Below are 22,532 nucleotides of genomic sequence, written 5' to 3' on the forward strand. Positions count from 1 at the left end.
AGCACTGGCAAAGAACAAAAAAATCATTAGTGTCCTTTTTTTTTTTTTTTGCGGTACGCGGGCCCCTCACCGCCGCGGCCTCTCCCGTTGCGGAGCGCAGGCCCAGCGGCCACGGCTCACGGGCCCAGCCGCTCCATGGCATGCGGGATCCTCCTGGACCGGGGCACGAACCCGCGTCCCCTGCACCGGCAGGCGGACTCCCAACCACTGTGCCACCAGGGAAGCCCTATTTTTTTCTTTTTTAACCAGTTCCATAAACTGGTATTTGCATATGTATTCCAAATGGTTTTAACAACTATATTCTTGACATTTTTTTTTAAATTAATTTATTTTTTTGTCTGTTGGGTCTTCGTTTCTGTGCGAGGGCTTTCTCTAGTTGCAGCAAGCGGGGGCCACTCTTCATTGCCGTGTGCGGGCCTGTTGCGGCCTCTCTTGTTGCGGAGCATGCGCAGGCTCAGTAGTTGTGACTCACGGGCCTAGTTGCTCCGTGGCACGCGGGATCTTCCCAGACCAGGGCTCGAACCCGTGTCCCTTGCATCGGCAGGCAGATTCTCAGCCACTGCGCCACCAGGGAAGCCCCTATTCTTGACACTTTTCATAGAGTCTGCTCTAGAAAGTTGAGCACAATATTTTCATAATGTGTGTGGAACAGAGTAATAAATGAAATATTAATTTCTTGTTTTAAAATTTCAATAAATCCAGATTTTTAAACTTAACAGAGCATCATCTATTGCAGTAGAAGTATTATTTTTCCATGCCTAGCTAAAATTCTTTGACAGATATAGATTAAAAAATATCTGTGTTATGAGTTCATATATCTATTTGGTCATGAATTGATAACATTTCTTTGTAAATTTTGAAGTCCTTTGAGATAAAATGTGACCCATGTGTTAATAGGGCAATATCTCTTTTATTGTATAACTTTTATTGTATAACTCATTTAAATCTAAAGAGAAGTACTTGCAATTTAAAAAATGTTGAATCAATTGATGTTTGATATGTTAGGTCTCGTATTCTACAGGCAGTTATTGGCTGCTTAATTGAAGATCTTTCGTTTTTAAAATATTGTTTAAAATCTTTTCCCCATAATTTTCTGACAAAATTTCCATAACTGAAATCATATATATGTTTTTTTACCATCTCTTTACTAAAAATGGTTTTCTTGGGCTTCCCCGGTGGCGCAGTGGTTGGGAGTCCGCCTGCCGGTGCAGGGGACGCGGGTTCGTGCCTCGGTCTGGGAGGATCCCACGTGCCGCCGAGCGGCTGGGCCCGTGAGCCATGGCCGCTGAGCCTGCGCGTCGGGAGCCTGTGCTCCGCAGCGGGGGAGGCCGCAGCGGTGAGAGGCCCGCGTGCCGCAAAAAAAAAAAAAAATGGTTTTCTTTTTTTGTGTGTGCAAGAAACCAAACCATTTTATAGCTGGCCAAAGTTACAAGGTCAGACGTTGTTACATATTATTTAAAAATATTTCTGGATATTTAATTCTGATTTGAGGTGCCTAAACTTCATCAGTTCTTGTTTGTTGAGAGGAAACTGCTTGTCAGATTTACTATGTGTCTGTTGACAGTGTCTCTTAACGTTGTCTAGTTTATTTTCTTTAACCTTTTAAAATGCATTAAACAGCTTATTCCTGTTGTTCTGCTTTAGCAAATTGCATTTGGTATTCAGTATGAAATATGTAATATGCTTTAGTTCGGTCTCTCATTTTTTTCTTTATTATTCCAGTAAGAGTACTAGCTTCTGCATCTGCATTGATTCTGCATCAGTAGTATACTTTTTTATATTAAAAAGTTTGCCCATTATTTTTTTAGCTAGAAAAATAATTTAATTATAATTAAGACAATAAGTAATTCAGATTAATAATCAATTACAGTTTATACAGGGTATCACTATAATTTATGCTGTCTGCATAAAATATTCAAACAAATCCATTAAATGTTATATCAGTGCATAGAAAAAATTCATTCAAGCAGAATTTATATACACTAACACAATGTACCTAGCATTTTCATGAAATGAGGTTTCCACAAAAGTAAATTTTCCAGATAACTAAAGCTTATTCAAGTGCTTTGTAAAATAGATTTCAGAAGTTAACAATAAACATTCTTCTTGTATGTATTATGTACTTATTAGACAGAATATTTGAATAATGAATTAAATAATTAATTAATTAATTCTTAAAAAAAAAAAACCAGAATCAATTTACGATTGACTATACTGCTGATGTGATTATGTGTAATGTCAAGAAAAATTCTACTGGACAAGTTAAATAGGCAAGAAGACTTTACTCAAGACTACTGTGGACTTCCCTGGTGGCACAGTGGTTGAGAATCCGCCTGCCAATGCAGGGGACATGGGTTTGAGCCCTGGTCTGGGAAGATCCCACATGCCGTGGAGCAACTAAGCCCATGCGCCACAACTACTGAGCCTACACTCTAGAGCCCGTGAGCCACAACTACTGAAGCGTGTGTGCTCTAGGGCCCGTGTGCTGCAACTACTGAGCCCATGTGCTGCAACTACTACTGAAGCCCATGCGCCTAGAGCCTGTGCTCTGCAACAAGAGAAACCACTGCAATGAGATGCCCATGCACCGCAACGAAGACCCAATGCAGCCAAAAATAAATAAATTAAATAAATAAATTAAAAGAATCCGCCTGCCAGTGCAGGGTACATGGGTTCGATCGCTGCTCCAGGAAGATCCCACATGTTGTGGAGCAACTAAGCTTGTGCCCCACAACTCCTGAGCCTGTGCTCTAGAGCCTGCGAGCCACAGCTACTGAGCCTGCATGCCACAAATACTGAAGCCCGCGTGCCTAGAGCCCGTGCTCCGCAACAAGAGAAGCCACCGCGATGAGAAGCCCACGCACCACAGCGAAGAGTAGCCTCTGCTCACTGCAACTAAAAAAAGCCCATGTGCAGCAACAAAGACCCAATGCAGCCAAAATAAATAATTTATTTTTTTTTTTTAAAAAAAGACTGTTGCAACAGGGGAGAGAGACTGAGCTCAACTGCTACTACAACAGGGATTTACAGCCAATAGGCAGGGTAAGGGGGTCAGTGGGTGGAAAATTACTGAGAGGAACTTGGTTAGGTATTAAGGGTGGGAGTATGAAGAATTTGGTTAGGTATCAAGGGTAGGGGGATTCTCTATAAACTGGTTTAGCAGGATCCTTGCTAAAGTCCTAGTTGAGAAGAGGGCTCAGAGGAGCCTGACTAACGTTTGGTCCAGGAGGGAGTTCTTGTCCGTAATACTAGAAACAATAGTATCATTTGTGACAAAAGGGTTAAGTAAAATGTAATCCTACCCAAACAATAAAGTTGTGTTTAATGGAAAAATATGCTGCCTCAGGTAAAAAATTTTGTTTAATTAAAATTCAATAAAGTAAAAAGTTCAGTCCCATTAACCACATTTAAAATGCTCAATAGCTGGACTTCCCTGGTGGTCCAGTGGGGCCAAAAAAAGAAAAAAAAAAAAAAATGCTCCATAGCTACCTGCAACTCATGGCTCCTGTAATTAGGCAGAAGAGTTCCAGACCTTCCTGGAGTACATTTTCATACCTATGTATGGACCTGCATTCTATACCTACACATATATTTTCTGTACCTACAGAAATATTTAGCTTTGGGTGTTTGGGGTAAGCATAATGGGATTATATTGTATGTATTTTTGTTTTACTTGCTTTTTTCACTTACCATATATTTTGGAGCTTGTTCTATGTCAATACACAGAAATCTACCTTTTGCATTTTAGTGCTGCCCAGAGTAGACCATAGTATGGATATACTTTAGTGACTTTAACTTGTCCCCAACTGATGTGCTCTTAGATTGCTTCCAATACTATGCACTACTAAGAAGGCTCTGCTGCTCCTTGTGTGTTTGAGAATTTTTCAAGGTAGATTCTGAGAAGTAAAATTACTGCAATTTTAGAAGTTTTTACACATGTAAACTATTAATACGTACTCTGAGATTGCCATCACAAATGCCATTTTACACTCTCATGAACGGTACAGAAGAGTACTCTGCCCTGCACCCTCATCCACTCCTGACATTTTCAGTCTTTAAGAATTTTGCCAGTCTTATGGATGAAAATTTTTCGTATACATTTCCTTGATAGTGAGATTGAACGTTTTTTCACATTTCCTCATGGATGTCTTATGGATGAAAATCGTTTTTGGTATACATTTCCTTTATGGTGAGATTGAACGTCTTTTCACATCCTTATGGATGTCTTATGGACGAAAATCATTTTTGGTATACATTTCCTTGATAGTGAGATTGAACGTTTTTTCACATTTCCATTAGCACATCATTTCTTAACACAATGCCTGTATTTCTTCCAAAAATAATAATATTGTTTAAAGACAGTATATATCCTGTGTTCTTGCTTTCCTTTGAGTAACTGTGGTCAGGTTGTTGGAGCAGGTCAATTTTCAGTTTGCATCTCTAGGGGCAAGAATCATTTGCATTACTATTTTCTACAATTTTACTCAGCAATAAAACTGCTCAAAGACGGTGAAAGGCTAGGACTACTAAAAATCAGATTACCCAGTAGAGTATGCCAGAAAACACCTAGCATCCTATAGTGTACCCAGCAATCTTTCACTTTTTTCCTGACAAATAACACATTTCCTGACAAATAACACATTCTAGCACATTGTCTGGTTCAAAGTGAGAACTTAACAAATTTAATTTAATTCTCTTCTATTGAAAGAATGAAAAACAAAGTAATTGAAAATTGATGGCATTTCTGTAGAGCTATAGTTCTCTGGATAGGGGCTGTATCTAGATTTACCTTTGTTTTCTTTGGGCCTTTCTCAGTGCTTGGGAACATTTTTCAGGTGTTCAGTAATTGATTGAATGGAACTGTGTTCAAGTATGTTCTAATTCATTTTCCTATCTGGAGAAACATGTATATCAGGAGAAAATAGGCTTATTTGTTTACATTGTTATTTATCATGTTTCAGACAGAGATTAGAAAATATATCCTAAACACACAAATTGGTGGCCTTGCAAATGACTAGACTAGCTGTTTCCTTTCATAGTCCAAATTGTGTGAAAATGGCTAAATAAAGATCGTACTCTATAATAATAGCAAATGCGATTTTGTTGTGTGCAGTCTTAAGGTGTTATTATGCTGTTCTTACTGTGAATGGTGTTTTTTACACATGCTAAAGCAGGCTAGCATATTCATGTACGTTACAGCTGGAATAATGCATTGCTTTAAAAACATAATTTTTATCTGCTTTTTAGATTTAGTGTTCAACAAACATTTCTTCTTAAGTAACTGAAAAAAAAAAAACCACGGTGTTTACTGTAGACTGTAAAATGAAGGAGAAGCTTAGCTTTACCGTGGAGTCTGAGCTGGGTGTAACCTAACTAGCTAGAGGATATGCAATTCCTGATTGACAGCAGGACCAGCATTATGCAGATTTTGTAAGAGAGAACAGCAGCTCAGAAACAGTGATTAGGGGCTCTGTTAGGAATCACTACATTCACCACTCATATCTTTAGTTTTTCATTTTTCTGTCTACTGGATTTGTAAACAAATAGTACAAAACAGTTCCTCTTTTGTTTTTATTAAAGTGATACTGCAGTGCATTTTCAGTCTATCAGCTAGGCAAACGTGTCGGAATTCGATATTCTCCCTAAATTAGCTAATTTTTAGCTGTGTTCCATGCTTATCTCTAGACCTTTGTGTATTAAATCCTACCTCGAGCTGTTCTCTTTATACACAAGTGTGTTTTGCTTGTGCCTTCCTGTCTTCTTCAGTGAGAAGCTTTATGTAGGTCAGGCTTGGCTTAAGCAGATTTCCTGAACCTGCGTCAGCTTAAGCTGGAGGAATTTTAATAAACCCTCCCCTGTAGGCGTGGGCCTAAATGAGGCTAGCCTAGTTAAGCCTGATCTTTTTCTGTTTGTGAAAAGAGCTGAGCAGAGCTGAAGGCTGCATGGTGGTTTCAGAAACTGCCTACTTAATTTGAAAAGAACAATGGTAGGAAAAGCTAGATCTTCCAATTTTACCTTATCTGAAAAGCTTGATTTGTTAAAGCTTGTGAAGCCATATGTTAAAATTCTGGAAGAACACACTAACAAACATTCAGTAATAGTGGAAAAGAATAGATGTTGGGATATCATAGCAGTTAACTATAATGCAAGTGGAGTAGACCGCCCTCCTCGAACAGCGCAGGGCCTACGCACTCTTTACAAAAGGCTCAAAGAATATGCCAAACAGGAGCTATTGCAGCAAAAAGAGACCCAATCAGATTTTAAAAGCAATATTTCTGAGCCAACCAAGAAAGTTATGGAGATGATTCCCCAGATTTCCAGTTTTTGCCTGATAAGAGACAGGAACCACATACAAAGGTAAGCTTTATTTTATTTTGTTGTGAAAATTATGGCGCCTCCTATCTATTGGGCTCTGGCTTAGTTGTGATAAAGATATGCATAGTAAGCATCCCCACTACGGGAGCAGTGAATAGTGTCTTTGTTTTGTATTCTTAAAAAAGAAAAGTGAGGCTATAAGGAATTTTTCTGCTGCACTGGATTTAAGCCACTTTTTATTGTCTTCCCCTCCCCCTTCCCTCCTTCTGTAGTTTCTAAAAAGTAAAGGTTAGGGAAGAATAAATGGGATGTAATTTGTGACATTACCTCATAAACTTTTAAAGTTTTAAAATTAAATTGTTTAATTAGCTTCTGAGAGATACCTTTTTCTTATTTCATTTAAGATTACATTTCATTAGAATTTTCAATTTTGTATAAAGTTAGCAGTTTCAGGAAAAATGGAACCCTTGCTTTTTTTAATGAATTATCAGTGTCTACACTTACTGAATATTAATTGAGCTAAAAACCTAAAATGAACAATTAAGTAAACTTGTTAATGGCATCATTGTATATATTAAAGTTTAAAGTATTTTTAAATGTACAGTTTAAAGTATTTTTCTAACTTAACATTCAAAATAAAAAAGACAAGAACACAAGAAAAGGAGTTAATGCCTAATTAGGGATTCAGATTACTTAATAAAACTAAAAACTTTTGTTGTTTTTACACAATAATGGTCTAGTTTCACTTTGATTTGGGGTCATACAGGAAAGGGTAAGCTCTCCCATACTATTCTGCAAGGGTATCAAATTATGAATTTTAATATATCAATAAGAGCAACTGGATTAGAAACAGTTTTTTTGTTGAATTTGTGCTCTACATAAGTACTTGCCTGGAAATCTTCAAAAACTATTATCCTGCTGCTGATTCAGATTTTAACCTCTGGCAAAAGATAAAAATGGCAGCTACAGGCTTCTTCTGAATCATTTAGGGTAATTTAAGCAAACTGTAAACTCCTTGTTAGTTGAGGAACCTTCAAACAAAACTTTACAAGGTACTTTCCTATTGGTGGAAGAGTCATTATATAAGCAAAATTATTAATTACCTATGGAATCCCTTTGAAGTTAGGGAAGAAATGGAAAAACCTTTTTAGCCAAACATATTTGTTATTTTGATAATTTACTAGGATAATATTTTTGAGCCCAGCTTCTTACCATATACTTCTTATTTCTAGTTGATAGCATAGTAAAAAAATAGCACCAGTGGGAATCCAAGATGTGGATACACAGTATATTAATTCATGGGGTCACTGCTTAAACTGTTCACTGTGATGACAGATGATTAAATCCTAGTATGCTGAATGTCCAAAAAAAAAATACTCCACAGTAGGACTGTTTTATACTCATTAAAATTTTTTCCCTCTTTGAATCATAAAGAACAGTGGCTTTGCATTATAGGTATAAAACTACCTTTGGGGTATAGGTTTTTATAATTTGAAAACTACACATAGAAACTGTAGTTTTATCAAGTTGTGTATTTAAAAAATACACTGATATAGAAGAAAAATAATATATAAGATACAAAGATATATTTACATTTTGACCGCTTGTGTGTGTGTGTATGTATGTATGGTATATATACATGTACATACATAGAATATATATACCTACACAGTCAATCTTTGGGACATCAACATTTCTCTGATTAAATGCGTTGATTTACACATTTCTATACCTACTGTTTAAACAATCAGTTTTTCAGATTTTAAAGGTAAGAATATCAGAAATACGCCAATTAAATGCTTATTTTTGTTAGCATGTCTGATCTGCCACTTTCTCTATACTAGCATTTTAACTTATAATATATTTATGTACTTAATATACTTGTTTGACATCATCTTGAATCTTAATTATCTCAGAAGTTTATAATTCACGATCTTAATTATACTTCTATATAAATATGACAGTTAATCTCATCAAACTCTCTATACTTAATAAGGAAAATATTACTGCTTATATAATTTAACGTATTTAAGTATATACAGCTATTTTGTAAGGCTATTTATTTCTACAACTGACATTGATTTATGTCTTTATATTTACCTCTCTTTAACATCAGATTATATTTTGTGTTTTTATAATCAATTTGATCCTCAGAGTTCATATTCATACATTTTAGAAGTTCTTTTCTGTTTTATCATTTTTTTTGTGACCTCTAAGTCATTTTTAGACTTTGTTATGCCTTATTTGTAATGTTTTAACTAAAGTGGAATGGAATATTCCAGATATAAGGTGTATTTTTAATTTACATGGGAGTATATTGTCTATGTTTAATTGTGAGTCTTTATAGTCTATTATACATACTAATTTGGAAAAGTAATTATGTGGATTTAAAAAATTTAATTTATATCTGTTGTTTTAACTTTTTCCCAATCTAGGATTTAGAGACGTTAATAAAAGCAAATCTTACTAATTTGAATTACATTTATATTCCATTGTTTTGCTTTTGAAAATCATAAAATGACAAAAAAAGACAAGAATGAAAATGAAGGAATTTATATAATCTACAAATAGGTTTTTTATAACATACTAAATATCTTATTATTTCATTTGTGCCTCTTAGACAAATATCTGATATTTCTGACAATTTAATGTTATTAGTAAGTGACATATGGGGAGTTTAAATTCTTTTCCTTATGTTCTACTTAAACTTGTTCCAGCATTTTAATCACCCATGTAGAATGTATTCTAACCTATATTACTTATTTATAATTTATAAAATGTTATTTAAATAATGTGAAGTGTAGCATTTCCATTAATGTTCCAATAATCTCTTTCACCTCGATAACTTTTATTTTTAAGTTAAGCAGAAACATAAATTAAAAAAAACCCTCAAGAAACATTATGTATTCTTAATTCATAACTTCATGTTATACATGAAATTATTTAAAAACCAACAGAATTTTCAGGAACATTGTGTTTATGTCATAACAAATATTGTAATGTCAAAGTTTAAATTATGCTAAAACTGTAGTTTCCTCTATAGGAATGCATATTTTATGGAAATTTCATGTAAATTTAATAAATTTTCAATATATCATATATAGGCCATTAAAAAAACATTGCATTGAAAAAACCCATTTCATTTATTCAATCATTCAACATATGATGAGTACCTGTGAGGTTCCAAGTAGAGTATTATACTGGGTACTGATGATCCAGTGGTAGATCTAAACCCTTGCCCTTGTACACTTCACCTGACCACTGGTTAAAAGACTTAAAGATCACCTGAGTCATGTAGTTTAGGATAGGTAAAGGGGAAACACCATTGCATCTGAAATTGGATAGTTAGGAGAACCCCCTGATAGTTGGGCATACCCAAAATCATACACAATCTTGTTTTTCCTCTGTGTGTGTGTGTGTGTGTGTGTGTGTGTGTGACTATTGAGAAATCAATACGTCTCAGAGATTGCCTTCCACTGTCCTGCTGGAAGTCATAGACCCTGGTGATTTTTAGATCAGGACAGGAGAGGAGAAGCAGGAGGCCTAGGACTAAGGTGTCGGGATAGCAAGGCCCAGAATGAATTAAATGACACTTTACACCATTTAAGAACCTCAGACTTATAGGGACAATTGGTATCTCTTTGAGAGTATCAAAAATGCCTTTTCTTTTGTATTTACCTCGATAGCCTTGTGTAGTATTTGTAAGTTCCTGTTCTTTTAAGAGGCCAATTTTAAAGTTAAGGATGGAGAGAGACATATATATATATATATATAATTAAAATCCCAACCATAGTCACTTTAATTTATTATTGCAAGGGTTAAAAATATTTTTTGTTTCATAGTTTTCTTTATAGCTTGATAATTTAATGTATATTAAATATGAAATTATGCTTTAAAATGCTCTTATATTCATTTGATTTACATTTTATAATGCTTTTTTGTGTGCTGTAGTGCAAACTTGGATGAGGAAGCACAGGCTGGTACAAGTTCACTACAGGTAATGTTGGACCACCATCCAGTTGCTATTACAGTGGAGGTGAAGCAAGAAGAAGACATTAAGCCCCCTCCTCCACTGGTTTTAAATTCTCAACAGAGTGATACTTTAGAGCAAAGAGAAGAACATGAATTAGTACATGTTATGGAAAGATCTTTGTCACCGTCACTTTCCTCTGTTGATATGAGAATGACATCGTCTCCATCTTCTATCCCAAGGAGAGATGATTTTTTTCGGCATGAAAGTGGAGAAAATTTTAGGTCACAGTTAGGGTATGATCCTCAGATTCTGCAAATGCTGAAAGAGGAGCATCAGATAATTTTAGAAAATCAAAAAAATTTTGGATTATATGTTCAGGAGAAGAGGGATGGATTGAAAAGAAGGCAGCAGCTAGAGGAAGAGCTGCTAAGAGCAAAAATTGAAGTGGAGAAGCTGAAAGCAATTCGCTTACGGCATGATCTATCTGAATATAATAGTCTCTAAGATTTTTTTTGCAGTCTTGCAATTTGATAATTTTAATTTTGGCCAAATTACTTTCATTTGGGAATATCCTGAAGCAGAGTACATATTCTTTTTTTTTTTTTTGGCCACGCCGCACGGCATGTTATGATCTTAGTTCCCTGACCAGGGATCGAACCCACACCCCCTGCAGTGGAAGCACAGGGTCTTAACCACTGGACCACCGGGGAAGTCCCAGAGTACATATTCTTAAAAAATATTGTTAATTTCTATTATGAAAAAGGCTTTTTTGACATGATTTTCTAATTATTTAATTTTCCTTTGATATATATTAAAACGCTGATTGGTATGGTTATAAATTTTTTTGTCTTCCTCTAACTTTTTTCCTAAGATGTTTTAATTGTTGGCCTTACAAAAGATGTTTTATTTTGGTTATTAACATATATATAAATAACATATATAAATACATAAGTATTCTTTCAAAGTTCTGAATCTTCAGCATTTTTAATTAGCACTTTGAAAGCTGTATGTAGTTCAAAGTTTTTAAGTCAATCTAATTTAGAAGCAATACTAGCCTAATAGAAGCTTGTCTGTATGACATTGATTTTTATGCTTTCATTCTTTGACGGAGTAAGTCCTAGGATTTTAGGGATGGAAGGTATTTGGAGAACACTTTTTCCCACCTCAGTTTTGAGGTAATGAAACCGAGGTCCAGGGAGAACTCAATGATTTACTTGATGTAACAAAGCTCTTTATGGCAGAGCAATGACCAGCACTCAGTTTTTGTTTCTCTGTAATTTTTTTCCCCCTGCCATTCCACAGAAGTAAAAATCCACAAAAATATCCTACATGTTAAAAAATTAGAAACATTTATTTCATTAAAATTGCTTTTAAAAATTGGTGGGTTATGAAATCAGGGGAATTGTGTCAATTACCCCCTTCCTCCTCCTCCTTTTTTTGTCCAGCAAAATAAGATATTCTGTTGGAGCTGTTATATATTTTGACTACAAGATTTAATACGTCAATTCATTTGCAATGTCTTAGTCTGAAAAAGATTTCTTTCACAGTAAAATCACAGTAAAAACTTTAATGAACAAAATTAAAATTTTATTTAGAATAAAAATAGCAAAAATTATATGTTTATAATTTATGATATCTATAGTCTTTTATGTTTTTGTAAATATTGCTATTTTAGTATTTGTGGAAATAAAACCTTGATTCTTAAAGCACACATAGACATTTATGTTAAATCTTTAATATGTTTATTACTTAAGGATTTCTATTTTTGCTGGAACTGTGTTGAGGAAGGATATTCAAGCCAAGCTTTAGAATGGGGTAGGTAGGATTTCAGCCGTATTGGGGAGAAAGGATGTTTATGCCAGAGTGAGCAGCATGAAAAAGGCATAGAGAATGAGAAAAAGTGGGTCAGAGTGTATAAGCACAAATACAGTGCTAAGCCAGGTGATTTTTAAGTGATTTTAAGTGAGCATAGGGCCAATTAGGGCTGTGATAATCTGGACAAGGACATATACCTTGACTAACTGGTGCAGCTACCCTTGAGCTCCAGCAGAATTTTTACATGCAGAAATGAGCCAGAAATCTGCATTTTTATGAGAAATTTTTATTTGTAAAACATTTGCAAATAATTAAAATTATTTAAAATAATAAATAGACGAAACATGTGAATGGGCCTCATTCAGCCAGTGGGCTTTTGGCTCATGGCCTGTGGTGTAGAGCAGTGGTTCACCAAGAGTAGACCCTGACCAGCAGCATCAGCATCTCTTGAGAACTTGTGAGATGTGTAAATCCATTCCTTTCGGATCAGCAACTTGAGGGGTAGAGTACAGCAATCTGTTTTAATAAGTTCTCTAGAGATTCTGATGCAAGCGAAAAAACCACTCAAAGAACCACTGGAATAGAGTATTTTGAAACCTAACATGGTGCCTAAATCATATTAGATTTTCAGAAATTTTTGTTGAAGAGTGGGTGAAGGTAAATTGAGGGATATCAATTTGGAAGTTGGAAGCTGGTTGGTGCCACATTATGGATTACATTAAATGCTGTTTTTAAGGAATCGAATGTGAATATATAATGGCAAGCCATGGAAGGCTTTTGACTAGGGACATGACTAGAGCTCTGACTTAATGTCATAATAGCAGCATTTCAGGGCGGGCATTGTAGTGAGGGGAAATTAAATCTGAAATTTAGACTATGGCTATAGGAATAGAAAGAATAAAAATAAAATGGACTCTTATGGTACCGTTTTAGCTTGTTGACTGCTTAATTTCATTGGCGTTTTGTATCTGCTGTTAGAGTTAAGTATTTTATTACAAAAATGCCTTGAATGTATGATATATCCTTTTGACAGTTTCATCTTTAATCTTTGCTTTGACTTTTCCTTCAGTCTGATGAATCTTATAATTCTTATTTGAGGTAATGTTTTTACAATATTATTCCAATAAATCTTTAAGGTAGTAAGCTTTAACTTTTTGAAATGATTGAAAGCAAATTACCACACAAAATGTAATTCATGTTATAATCTTAGCATGGTACTACTCAGAATTGTTAATGAATGTTCAATTTGAATGCTGACTTTGTACAGCTAAATCAGTTTTCCAGGTGTGTTCTGTGGAATATTAATTCTGTGAAATGTTTTTAGCCAAGTTATGTGTTCAAAAAAGTGCAATATACATCTTTTTTGGTGGTTAGATTCTAATATAAGTGTGGAAGCTAAAAATGTATACTATATAAAATTGCCCTTGAAATTTTTTTTGCTGCCCAGAAAACAGTGTAAACATAGTCTGCTGCAGTCTATTTTTCTCCAGCAGTGTTCAAGATTGTTGTTTCGTTGCTTATGTCATGTGACAGACTTGTTAGCATGTAGGGACTGAGTAGAATAAAAACCTTATTTTACATATTTTTAAACAACAGAATTACACTCATTGCAGTGAGTTTACTGCAGCAGTTTTTCTGAGTCAATCTTGTTTAATTTTAATCTGCAAAAATTAAAGTGAATGTGGTTCTGCTCCATTTTCATTGCTCCATCTCCCCACCTATGCAATTATAATTAGCATAGTATAGTTTATGGGAATTTCTGTGTAAAGAAGACTTGTTTGATGACTGAACTCTTTTTAGAGGCTGTTTATTATTATCTTGCAGAGTATCTTAGGGAAATTATGAGCTAAAGCTTTTTTCTTTTTCTTTCTGTATTGAGACTTTTTTGAGTTTTTGACTACTTACCAACTTACATTAGCAGTTTTTGCTGAGGACAAGTTTCACTAAGGGGAATATATAAGGGCAAATTCTATTAGTACCAATGGAATACAATTGAAGCCACCAGACATCCTACTATAGAGAGCTGTTTGGGGCCGTGAGTTTACTTACGAAATGTAATGCTGGAAAAACATAGGAAGGAGTGTTTTTATTTTTAAAATGTAGACTTGGTTCTGTAGAAATACTATTTCATCCAACATATTAGAAATTTAGATAGTGCGTAGTTATTCTTGCCACCTTCTTGTCTTTTCTTATCCATTTGAACTTAAATGGATGTTTGTTTTTTTACAAGTTATGATTTTATAAACCTAGGTATGATTTATAGTGGCATTCTGAAAAAGTTAATGAAGCTCTTTCATTTCTAACAAATGCCAGATTTCTTAAAATATTCAAATTAAATATTTTCCTTTTTGTATAATGCGACATCAACTTGGTGTTATTTTATTTTTGAAAGATTCACTCTACCCTATTGCCTCTTTACTTACATGAAAATGTTTGAAATATGAATTATTTTCCATGTGCCTTCTTTTAGAGTAATGTCAAGTTTTAAATAGATAAGTTTAAATAATTAAGTGTGGTAAATTGTAATTAATATATACTGTAGATGATAGTGGTTAAATGCGTTGTTAATACATGTTCTTTTAAATACATGGTAATACATTGTACTGATTTGTGTACTCCTTGTGTGTGCCATGAAACAAAGAATTCAGTACTATAGAGGTAAATTTTTTTGATGAGGCATAATTGGAATACATTTCTTTAGGTGATATAATAGATGCCAAATGTACCATGTCTAAATTTCATAATATATTTATTTTTTTCAAATGTTAAGATTCACAAATTCTCAAAATCAATTAAATATTTGATGGTGACTTTGATTGTAAATAGTTAAAAATAATTAGATGAAATATGGTTGTAGCACTTAACAAATACAAAAGAGTAAATTCTTAAAATATTCAACCTAATTAAACATTAGCAATCATGCTAGATCTTGTATATAATTTTGAGAAATTGGTTCTGTATTTTTTAATGTATCTTCTTAAAGTTGTTTCATTAAAAGTAGCAGCTATAATGTGAATTTATATAATTTAGTTTTCAATTCCTTTGTAAATAGTAGAAAGCAAAGTAAATAAATAAATAAAAATACCACCCAAGTTAGCCCAAACAATTTAAACTAAAATGGATGTATCATTAGACTTACACTTTGTTAGTAGATCTTTCATGAGTGTGAATTCACCTCTGTTACAAAGATTAAGAAATCCTTCAAATGTATAGAAATGAAAAAATTTATAGTAAACATTCATATGCCTACCACCTACATTCTACAATTAATGTTTTGCTGTATTTGCTTTATCACATGTTTATCTATCCATCCATACATTTTTTTTTAAGAAAACTTATTTTAAAACAAGTTGCAGAATTAGAATACTTTACCCATAAACACTTCAGCATGAGTATTATGAACTGGAGTTCAATATTTATTTGTGTGTGTATGATTTTTTAGGTAAGATTTACAAAGTGAAATGCACAAATCTTAAATGCACCATTTGATGAGTTTTGACAAATGACTACACCTGTGTTGCTTAAACCCCCATCAAGATTTTAAAAGTTATCACCCCAGAAAGTTCTCTCCTGCCCCTTCCTAACCAATACCCTGGTACCCCAGGCAACCACTGTTTTTAAAAAAACACTAATTTCTAAAAAAACAGATAAGTTTTGCTTGTTCTATGACACAGTATAATTGAGATCATATATAGTATAGATCCTTTGTTTCTGTTTTTTTCACCCGTCTTAATGTTTTTAATATTCATCCATCCTCTAATCAGTAGTTCATTGTTTTTTGTGGCTGAGTAGTATCCATTTTATAAATATACCACAGTTTGTTTATCCATTATCTTTTGACGCACTTCTGGGCTATTTCCGGATTTTGGCTATTATGTATATTATTGTATAAATGTGTTATGGACTTAATGCTGGATTAAGGAAGATATATGTTTAACTTTTTAAGAAACTGCCAGACCTTTTCTCAAAGTGATTGTACCATTTTACACTTCCCTCCATAGGGTATGGATTACTATTTTTTTAAATAAAGCTTTGCATGTTCATTGATTGGAATGTCAGAATTGAAATTGATGAATAACTTTTTTTGATATTTAAATGAATTTAAAATGCTGGGCAGATAGTTTAGATATCTGGGAATATTATAGTTTTACTGATTTTTTTTCTATTTTAGCACTTATTGCCACTTATTGCATATATGCTTTGACATGAAGTACTGAGAAATATGATAAAATGTATATATAGTCCCTGCCATGCTCATGAAGTATCATTCTGAAAATGATCTTTAATGCAAAGAAACAACTTCTAGGTTTATTTTGTACGTAATGATACTTGTACTTAGTTGACCTTCATTCTGTTTTGTTAAAGAAAACTATGGATGATTAGCAGTTTGAAGTAATTTGTATATTAATGTTTGTATATTTTTTAGTGTAATAAAAACTATATGTTTTAAATCTTATATTTATATTGCAGTTATATGTTAATGCATATTAAAAGTTCTGGTAGCTTTTGGTAATTTTGAAACTCAAAAAATACAGTCTGCAAGAGTATTTACATTTTTTATTGAATTTGATGATATATGAGATTTTAAATTTTATTTGCTCCGTTGAAAACAGTGTGTGTATTTAGAATTGTTAAAAAAAAAAGAATATTAAAGGCTTGGGTTTATGGAATGTATAATTAAACCATGCAACCCTAGAGTTACTATGCTTAGGACTCATTCATTAAGATGATAATGTCCGGGCTTCCCGGGTGGCACAGTGGTTGAGGGTCCACCTGCCAATGCAGGGGACACGGGTTCGTGCTCCGGTCCGGGAGGATCCCACATGCTGCAGAAAGGCTGGGCCTGTGAGCCATGGCCGCTGAGCCTGCCTGTCTGGAGCCTGTGCTCCACAACGGGAGAGGCCACAGCAGTGAGAGGCCTGTGTACCGCAAAAAAAAAAAAAAAAAAAAAAAGATGATAATGTCCACTATTAATATTAAAATGACAGTGTCTCCCCCTTCCTCTTTTATCAAAGCATGGTTTTAAGCACTCTTACCTTGTGAATCTTGCTGTAGGCATTCAAGCCTCTTGTTTATGAAGACCATTTTTGGTGTTTATTTGGGCAGTAAATTACAGGGTCAAGGGGGAAATAGATCAAAACCAAGTTCAGAAACAAAAATTACAGGTAGAGTGGAATTGTTAGTGGTGGTTAGTCTGGGATATAGCAAATTAGTCATTATTTTATACATTACAAATAGTCTAGATGAAGGCAGTTATGTTCCATATATGTTTAATTCCCAGTTATCTTCATTCTACTTTTTTGCAGTCATTCACCCTCTCCCTTCCCTGCCCTATAGCCTACATTTAAAATGGGGCTAAATGGGAAGGGACTAGTGCAAGATGATGATGATAGTTAACATTTAGAGAGCACTTACTGCATGGCAAGTACTGTTCTAAGTATCTTATATATATTAGCTAATTAGATGAAATATGGTTGCAGCAAGTCTGTGAGGTAGGTATTAGTATTACATTCATTTGGCAATTCATAAACTGGCAGAGGGGTGAGTAACTTGTCCAGGGTCACATAGCTAGTAAGGGACAGACTCAAGATTCATATTCAACCAGTCTTGGCTTCCGAGTTCATGCTTTTATCTTTCTTCTGTTCTGCAAAAGAAAGGATATATCTAATTCTGAGAGTCTTATGGTATTTCAAAGTGATTATAAGAAATTCTGGATTCTTAGAATTTAACTACTGTCTTTTGTTCTAGTCAGCTTTTTTTTTTCTTTTGCAGGGCAAAGTTTGGACATAACAGCGTAACAGTCAGCTCCTGAGAATATAACAGGATATTTGACTCTAGGAATGTTTTTCCCAGCCATTTTTGATGAAGACACGCTTTTTATCCCCTCTTTAACAGCAATTCTGAGGAATTGCGCTTTTCTGTTAGATAACCAAGTAAAAAATGGGAACAAATTTGAAAAACGCAGAAAGATACTGTCAGTCTTTTTTTTTTTTTTTTTTTGCGATATGCGGGCCTCCCACTGTTGTGGCCTCTCCCGTTACGGAGCACAGGCTCCTGATGCGCAGGCTCAGCAGCCATGGCTCACGGGCCCAGCCGCTCCGCAGCATGTGGGATCTTCCCGGACCGGGGCACGAACCCGTGTCCCCTGCATCGGCAAGGCGGACTCTCAACCACTGCACCACCAGGGAAGCCCTGTCAGTCTTTTATTTAGTGTACAGAGACTGCTACTGGTAGAAGTAGTGTAAAAAGAAAACTAATTGAAATTGTCCAAAATTGCACATCACAGATTTTTTTAGAATTAAAAAACTGATCAAAGCATCCCATCTTTTTCGTTAATGCTAAAACCCTCAAAACTTTATCTGGAAAAATCAAGGTTCGTGAAACAACAAAACTAACACATGACAACTAACTTACCTAAAAACTGGTAACTTTTTTTTGACTAAAAACTAATGGAGTAATACAGTCTTCATAATATTTAGGCAAAATCTGATTTAGCAAAACTGTATTTGGTAGAAATTATAGTTATAAAAGAAAATTCATGTTGGCAAAAGCTATAATCAGGAAAATACTATATATAAAGAAGTGACCAATGAATCAAATCTTTGTAATAACATTTACTTGGAAAATAATCCTGAATGTACAGTATGTACAATAATGCAGCTGGGTTCAAAGTTAATTTCTCAGGCTACTTTCTCAATGAAGATTAATTTTAAAATTAATTAATTAAAAAATTAATTTTTTACCATCTTTATTGGAGTATAATTGCTTTACAATGTTGTGTTAGTTTCTGCTGTATAACAAAGTGAATCAGCTATATGCATACATATATCCCCATATCCCCTTCCCTCTTGCATCTCCCTCCCACCCTCACTGTCTCACCCCTCTAGGTGGTCACAAAGCACCGAGCTGATCTACCTGTGCTATGCAGCTGCTTCCCACTAGCTAGCTTTTTTTTTTTTTTTTTAGCTAGCTATTTTACATTTGGTAGTGTGTGTGTCAATGCTACTCTCTCACTTCATCCCAGCTTACCCTTCCCCCTCCCCGTGTCCTCAAGTCCATTTTCTACGTCTGCATCTTTATTCCTGTCCTGCCCCTAGGTTCATCAGAACCACTTTTATTTTTTAGATTCCATATGTATGTGTTAGCATATAGTATTTGTTTTTCTCTTTCTGACTTACTTCACTCTGTATGACAGACTCTCGGTCCATCCACCTCACTACAAATAACTCAATTTCTTTTTATGGCTGAGTAATATTCCATTATATATATGTGCCATATCTTCTTCATCCATTCATCTGTCAATGGACACTTAGGTTGCTTCCATGTCCTGGCTATTGTAAATAGAGCTGCAATCAATATTCTGATACATGACCCTTTTTGAATTATGGTTTTCTCAGGATATATTCCCAGAAGTGGGATTGCTGGATTGTTTGGTAGTTCTATTTTTAGTTTTTTAAGGAACCTCCATACTGTTCTCCATAGTGGCTGTATCAATTTACATTCCCACCAACAGTGCAAGAGGGTTCCCTTTTCTCCACACCCTCTCCAGCATTTATTGTTTGTAGATTTTTTGATGCTGGCCATTCTGACTGATGTGAGTTTTGATTTGTAGTTTTGATTTGCATTTCTCTAATGAGGTAATTCTGCTTTCATTTAATATTTTTATAATCATGAAGGAAAAATGTGCCTAGAATCAAAATGGCAGTTTTGAAAACTACCTGTTGTTATGGGAATATGGTGATGACCAAGATCAAAAGAGACCCTCCTCTCAACACTTTATAGTTTAGTGGGGAAGGTTTACATTAAGTCATTTGTCACATAATTAATTGCTGAGATAATAACGCAACTTGACGTAGTTTGGCAGTCAGGGAAATTTATACTATGGAAAGCTGAGTAGAAGTTAATTTAGATCAGTGTGTTGGAGGAAGAGAGGTAGAAGGCCCTTTGGCTGGAAGTAGTGTTTTCTTCAATACCTTTAAGACAAATGCATGATCAGATTTACATTTAAAAATAGATATAGTAAGTATGGAAAATGGCTTTAGGGAGTAGAGGTGGCAAGAGAAGACTTCAACAGAACTGTTTGGAAGACCCAACAATAATGGTACAGTAGTCCAGACCAGAGATGATGACTTGGAAAGAGTAGAGATAATGCAGAAGGCAAACAGTACACAGCTTTGAGAACCATGGAGGGGATAGAATCATCTGGGTTTTGTGGTTGATTGGCTCTGGAACTGAGAAAATGAAGAATGTCGTGGATGATTTCCAATTTTTGGCTTGAATAAGGGTGGTAGTACTTTCACTGAGAAATGGGAAAACTGAAGGAGGAGCAGTTTTTGGAGAGAAGAGAAGTGGACCTGGTGAGTTGGAGATGTTTATGAGACATTCATGTGGATCCAACTGGATATACTGGTATACTTACAGATCTAGAATCATGATCTGGGCTAGAGAAAAAATTTTAAGTTAGTACAGGGAAGGTATTGAACCCATGGGAGTAGATGAGCTAATTTTAAGGAGAAGTGGTGCACAGTGAGGGGAGGAGGGCCTAGAACTCAGGAAGAACTCCAATAAACAAAGGTTAGACAAAAAAGTAAGAACTGGCAAAGATGTTTAAGACACAGCAACGAAAGGAGGAGGAAAATTTGAAGTGTGTTAGAAGCTATAAAAATGGAGTTCAATATTTCAAGGTAGAAGTGGTCAACATTGTCCAATGCTTTTTGAGAACTGTGGTCAGGACTAAAAAGTAACCTGTGGATTTATTGACAAAGAGCTCCTTAGTGGCTTTTAACCAGGCAGCTTTGGGAGAGGATCAGACTGGAAGCCAGATTGGAGAAGTTGAGGAGTGACTGGGAATTTGAAGAAACGGAGGGAGTTAAGTGGGTGTTTGGGTGCTTGAAGTGGAAACATGGGGGCAGGCAGCTTTTTCAGGCAGTATAAGTTCCCTTCTTATGCATGTGTTCTAGTTTATCCCTGAACATAACGCATCACAGAATAACTTTATTTTTCCATGCTGTGGCCTTTTTCTGTGATTTATTGTGGGGAAAGGAGTTTAGCAAGTGGGAAGTCAAGAGTGATCTTTTTAAGAGCTCTTTATTACCCCTAAAATAATGCACTAATTATCCCTCATTTTTTCTCTCATTAAGTTTCTCTTAATGAGAAACTAATCCTCATTAAGAAATAAAAAGAATCAACCTTTGGACCTGTTGCTAAAACATAATCATTTATTGAGTTACAGAATGATGTTTAATAATTTCTAGTGAGTGGGCTTATTTCAACCTGGCACATTTTAATCTGTTAAATGCTACATGTTGCCAAAACATAATAGTTTTCTTTTTTTAGGGGGGAGGGATAGAGAGGAGTGTTTAAATGACGTGGGCTTATTTAAAATTCCACAAGTTATGTAAAATTTTATTACAATAGAAGGTATAGTGAATTCCTTATATTAAAGAAGATGTAAATGGATTCTTGATTCTTCTAGCAACAGTCAACACTTTTTAAGTGTTAGCCTTTTACATACTAAAATTTAATAGTGTTTTATATTTTAATTTTGACATTTCTTATAATTCAGGTTCTCTTTAATGCCTGTTTTCTACTCATAGACTTTACTGAAATTTTGTAATAAGATAAGAGTTTGGGTTTAGAGTACATTTTGGGCAATCTATAAGTTGTTGGATGAATGAATGTTGAGGGTTTTCAGATCAGATTGAAAATGCAGTTTAAAGAAGTGAAACTTATTTTAGGTGCATCCTTTATAGTGTGAAATTAGAGGAGTCAAGCAAAGAAGAGATGTGTATATATATATATATATATATATATATATAAAAACCACTAATAATGAAATTCAAATTATAATGTTAAGTAAATGCCATTTCTGTTTGTTAAATTGGTAAAGATGAATGTTTACACAATAATCTGTACATAGATGTTCATAGCAGCTTGATTTGTGATAGTTAAGAGCTAGAAACACCTCAACTGTCAGTATTCCGTACAATAATAAGGAACAAACTTGATACAGGCAGCAACTTGGGATGAATCTCAGAGACATTATGCTGAGTGGGAGAAACCAGCTTGAAAGGTTGTATACTGTATGATTTCCATTTATTCGACATTCTCAAAAAGACAAAACTATATTGGTAGAAAACAGATCAGTAACTGAATAGGGTTAGGGTCTGACTAAAAAGGAATAGCCTGAGGGAGACTTTTGGAGTGATAGAACTCTTCTATATCCTGATTGTGGTAGTGGGTAAATAAATTTATACCTGTGTTAAAATTTGTAAAACTACACCAAGAGAAAAAGTCAGTTTTACTGTATGATAATTGTAACAAAAAATAACTACAGTTAGAGAAAAATTGGTAAGGTAATATATTAATGCTGACATATAGTAGTGAAGTGGATCCTCTCCGTTGGTGGGAATATCATTGGTAATACCAT

The 22,532-nt window shown here is 34.6% G+C and overlaps 1 protein-coding gene across 3 annotated transcripts in view; it reads left to right on the top strand.

Moving 5' to 3' along the window:
- Nucleotides 1–22,532, top strand: part of RAD54B (RAD54 homolog B) — a 114,339-nt gene that overhangs the window by 33,167 nt on the left and 58,640 nt on the right. The window contains exons 1-2 of one of the 3 annotated variants that reach the window (XM_089898904.1): nt 5,310–6,357; nt 10,267–10,370. The exons of the other annotated variants lie outside the window; for them this stretch is intronic. Of the exons in view, the coding sequence (XP_089755030.1) occupies nt 5,984–6,357; nt 10,267–10,370 (478 nt within the window). The 5' untranslated portion in view covers nt 5,310–5,983. Of the gene's footprint in view, nt 1–5,309; nt 6,358–10,266; nt 10,371–22,532 lie in introns of those variants that run through there. 3 annotated transcript variants of the gene reach the window in all.

This window comes from Delphinapterus leucas, chromosome 17 (genome assembly GCF_059928025.1).
Source record: "Delphinapterus leucas isolate spDelLeu-1000000601 "Yukka" chromosome 17, BTC_Dleu_Yukka2, whole genome shotgun sequence".
NCBI lineage: Eukaryota > Metazoa > Chordata > Mammalia > Artiodactyla > Monodontidae > Delphinapterus > Delphinapterus leucas.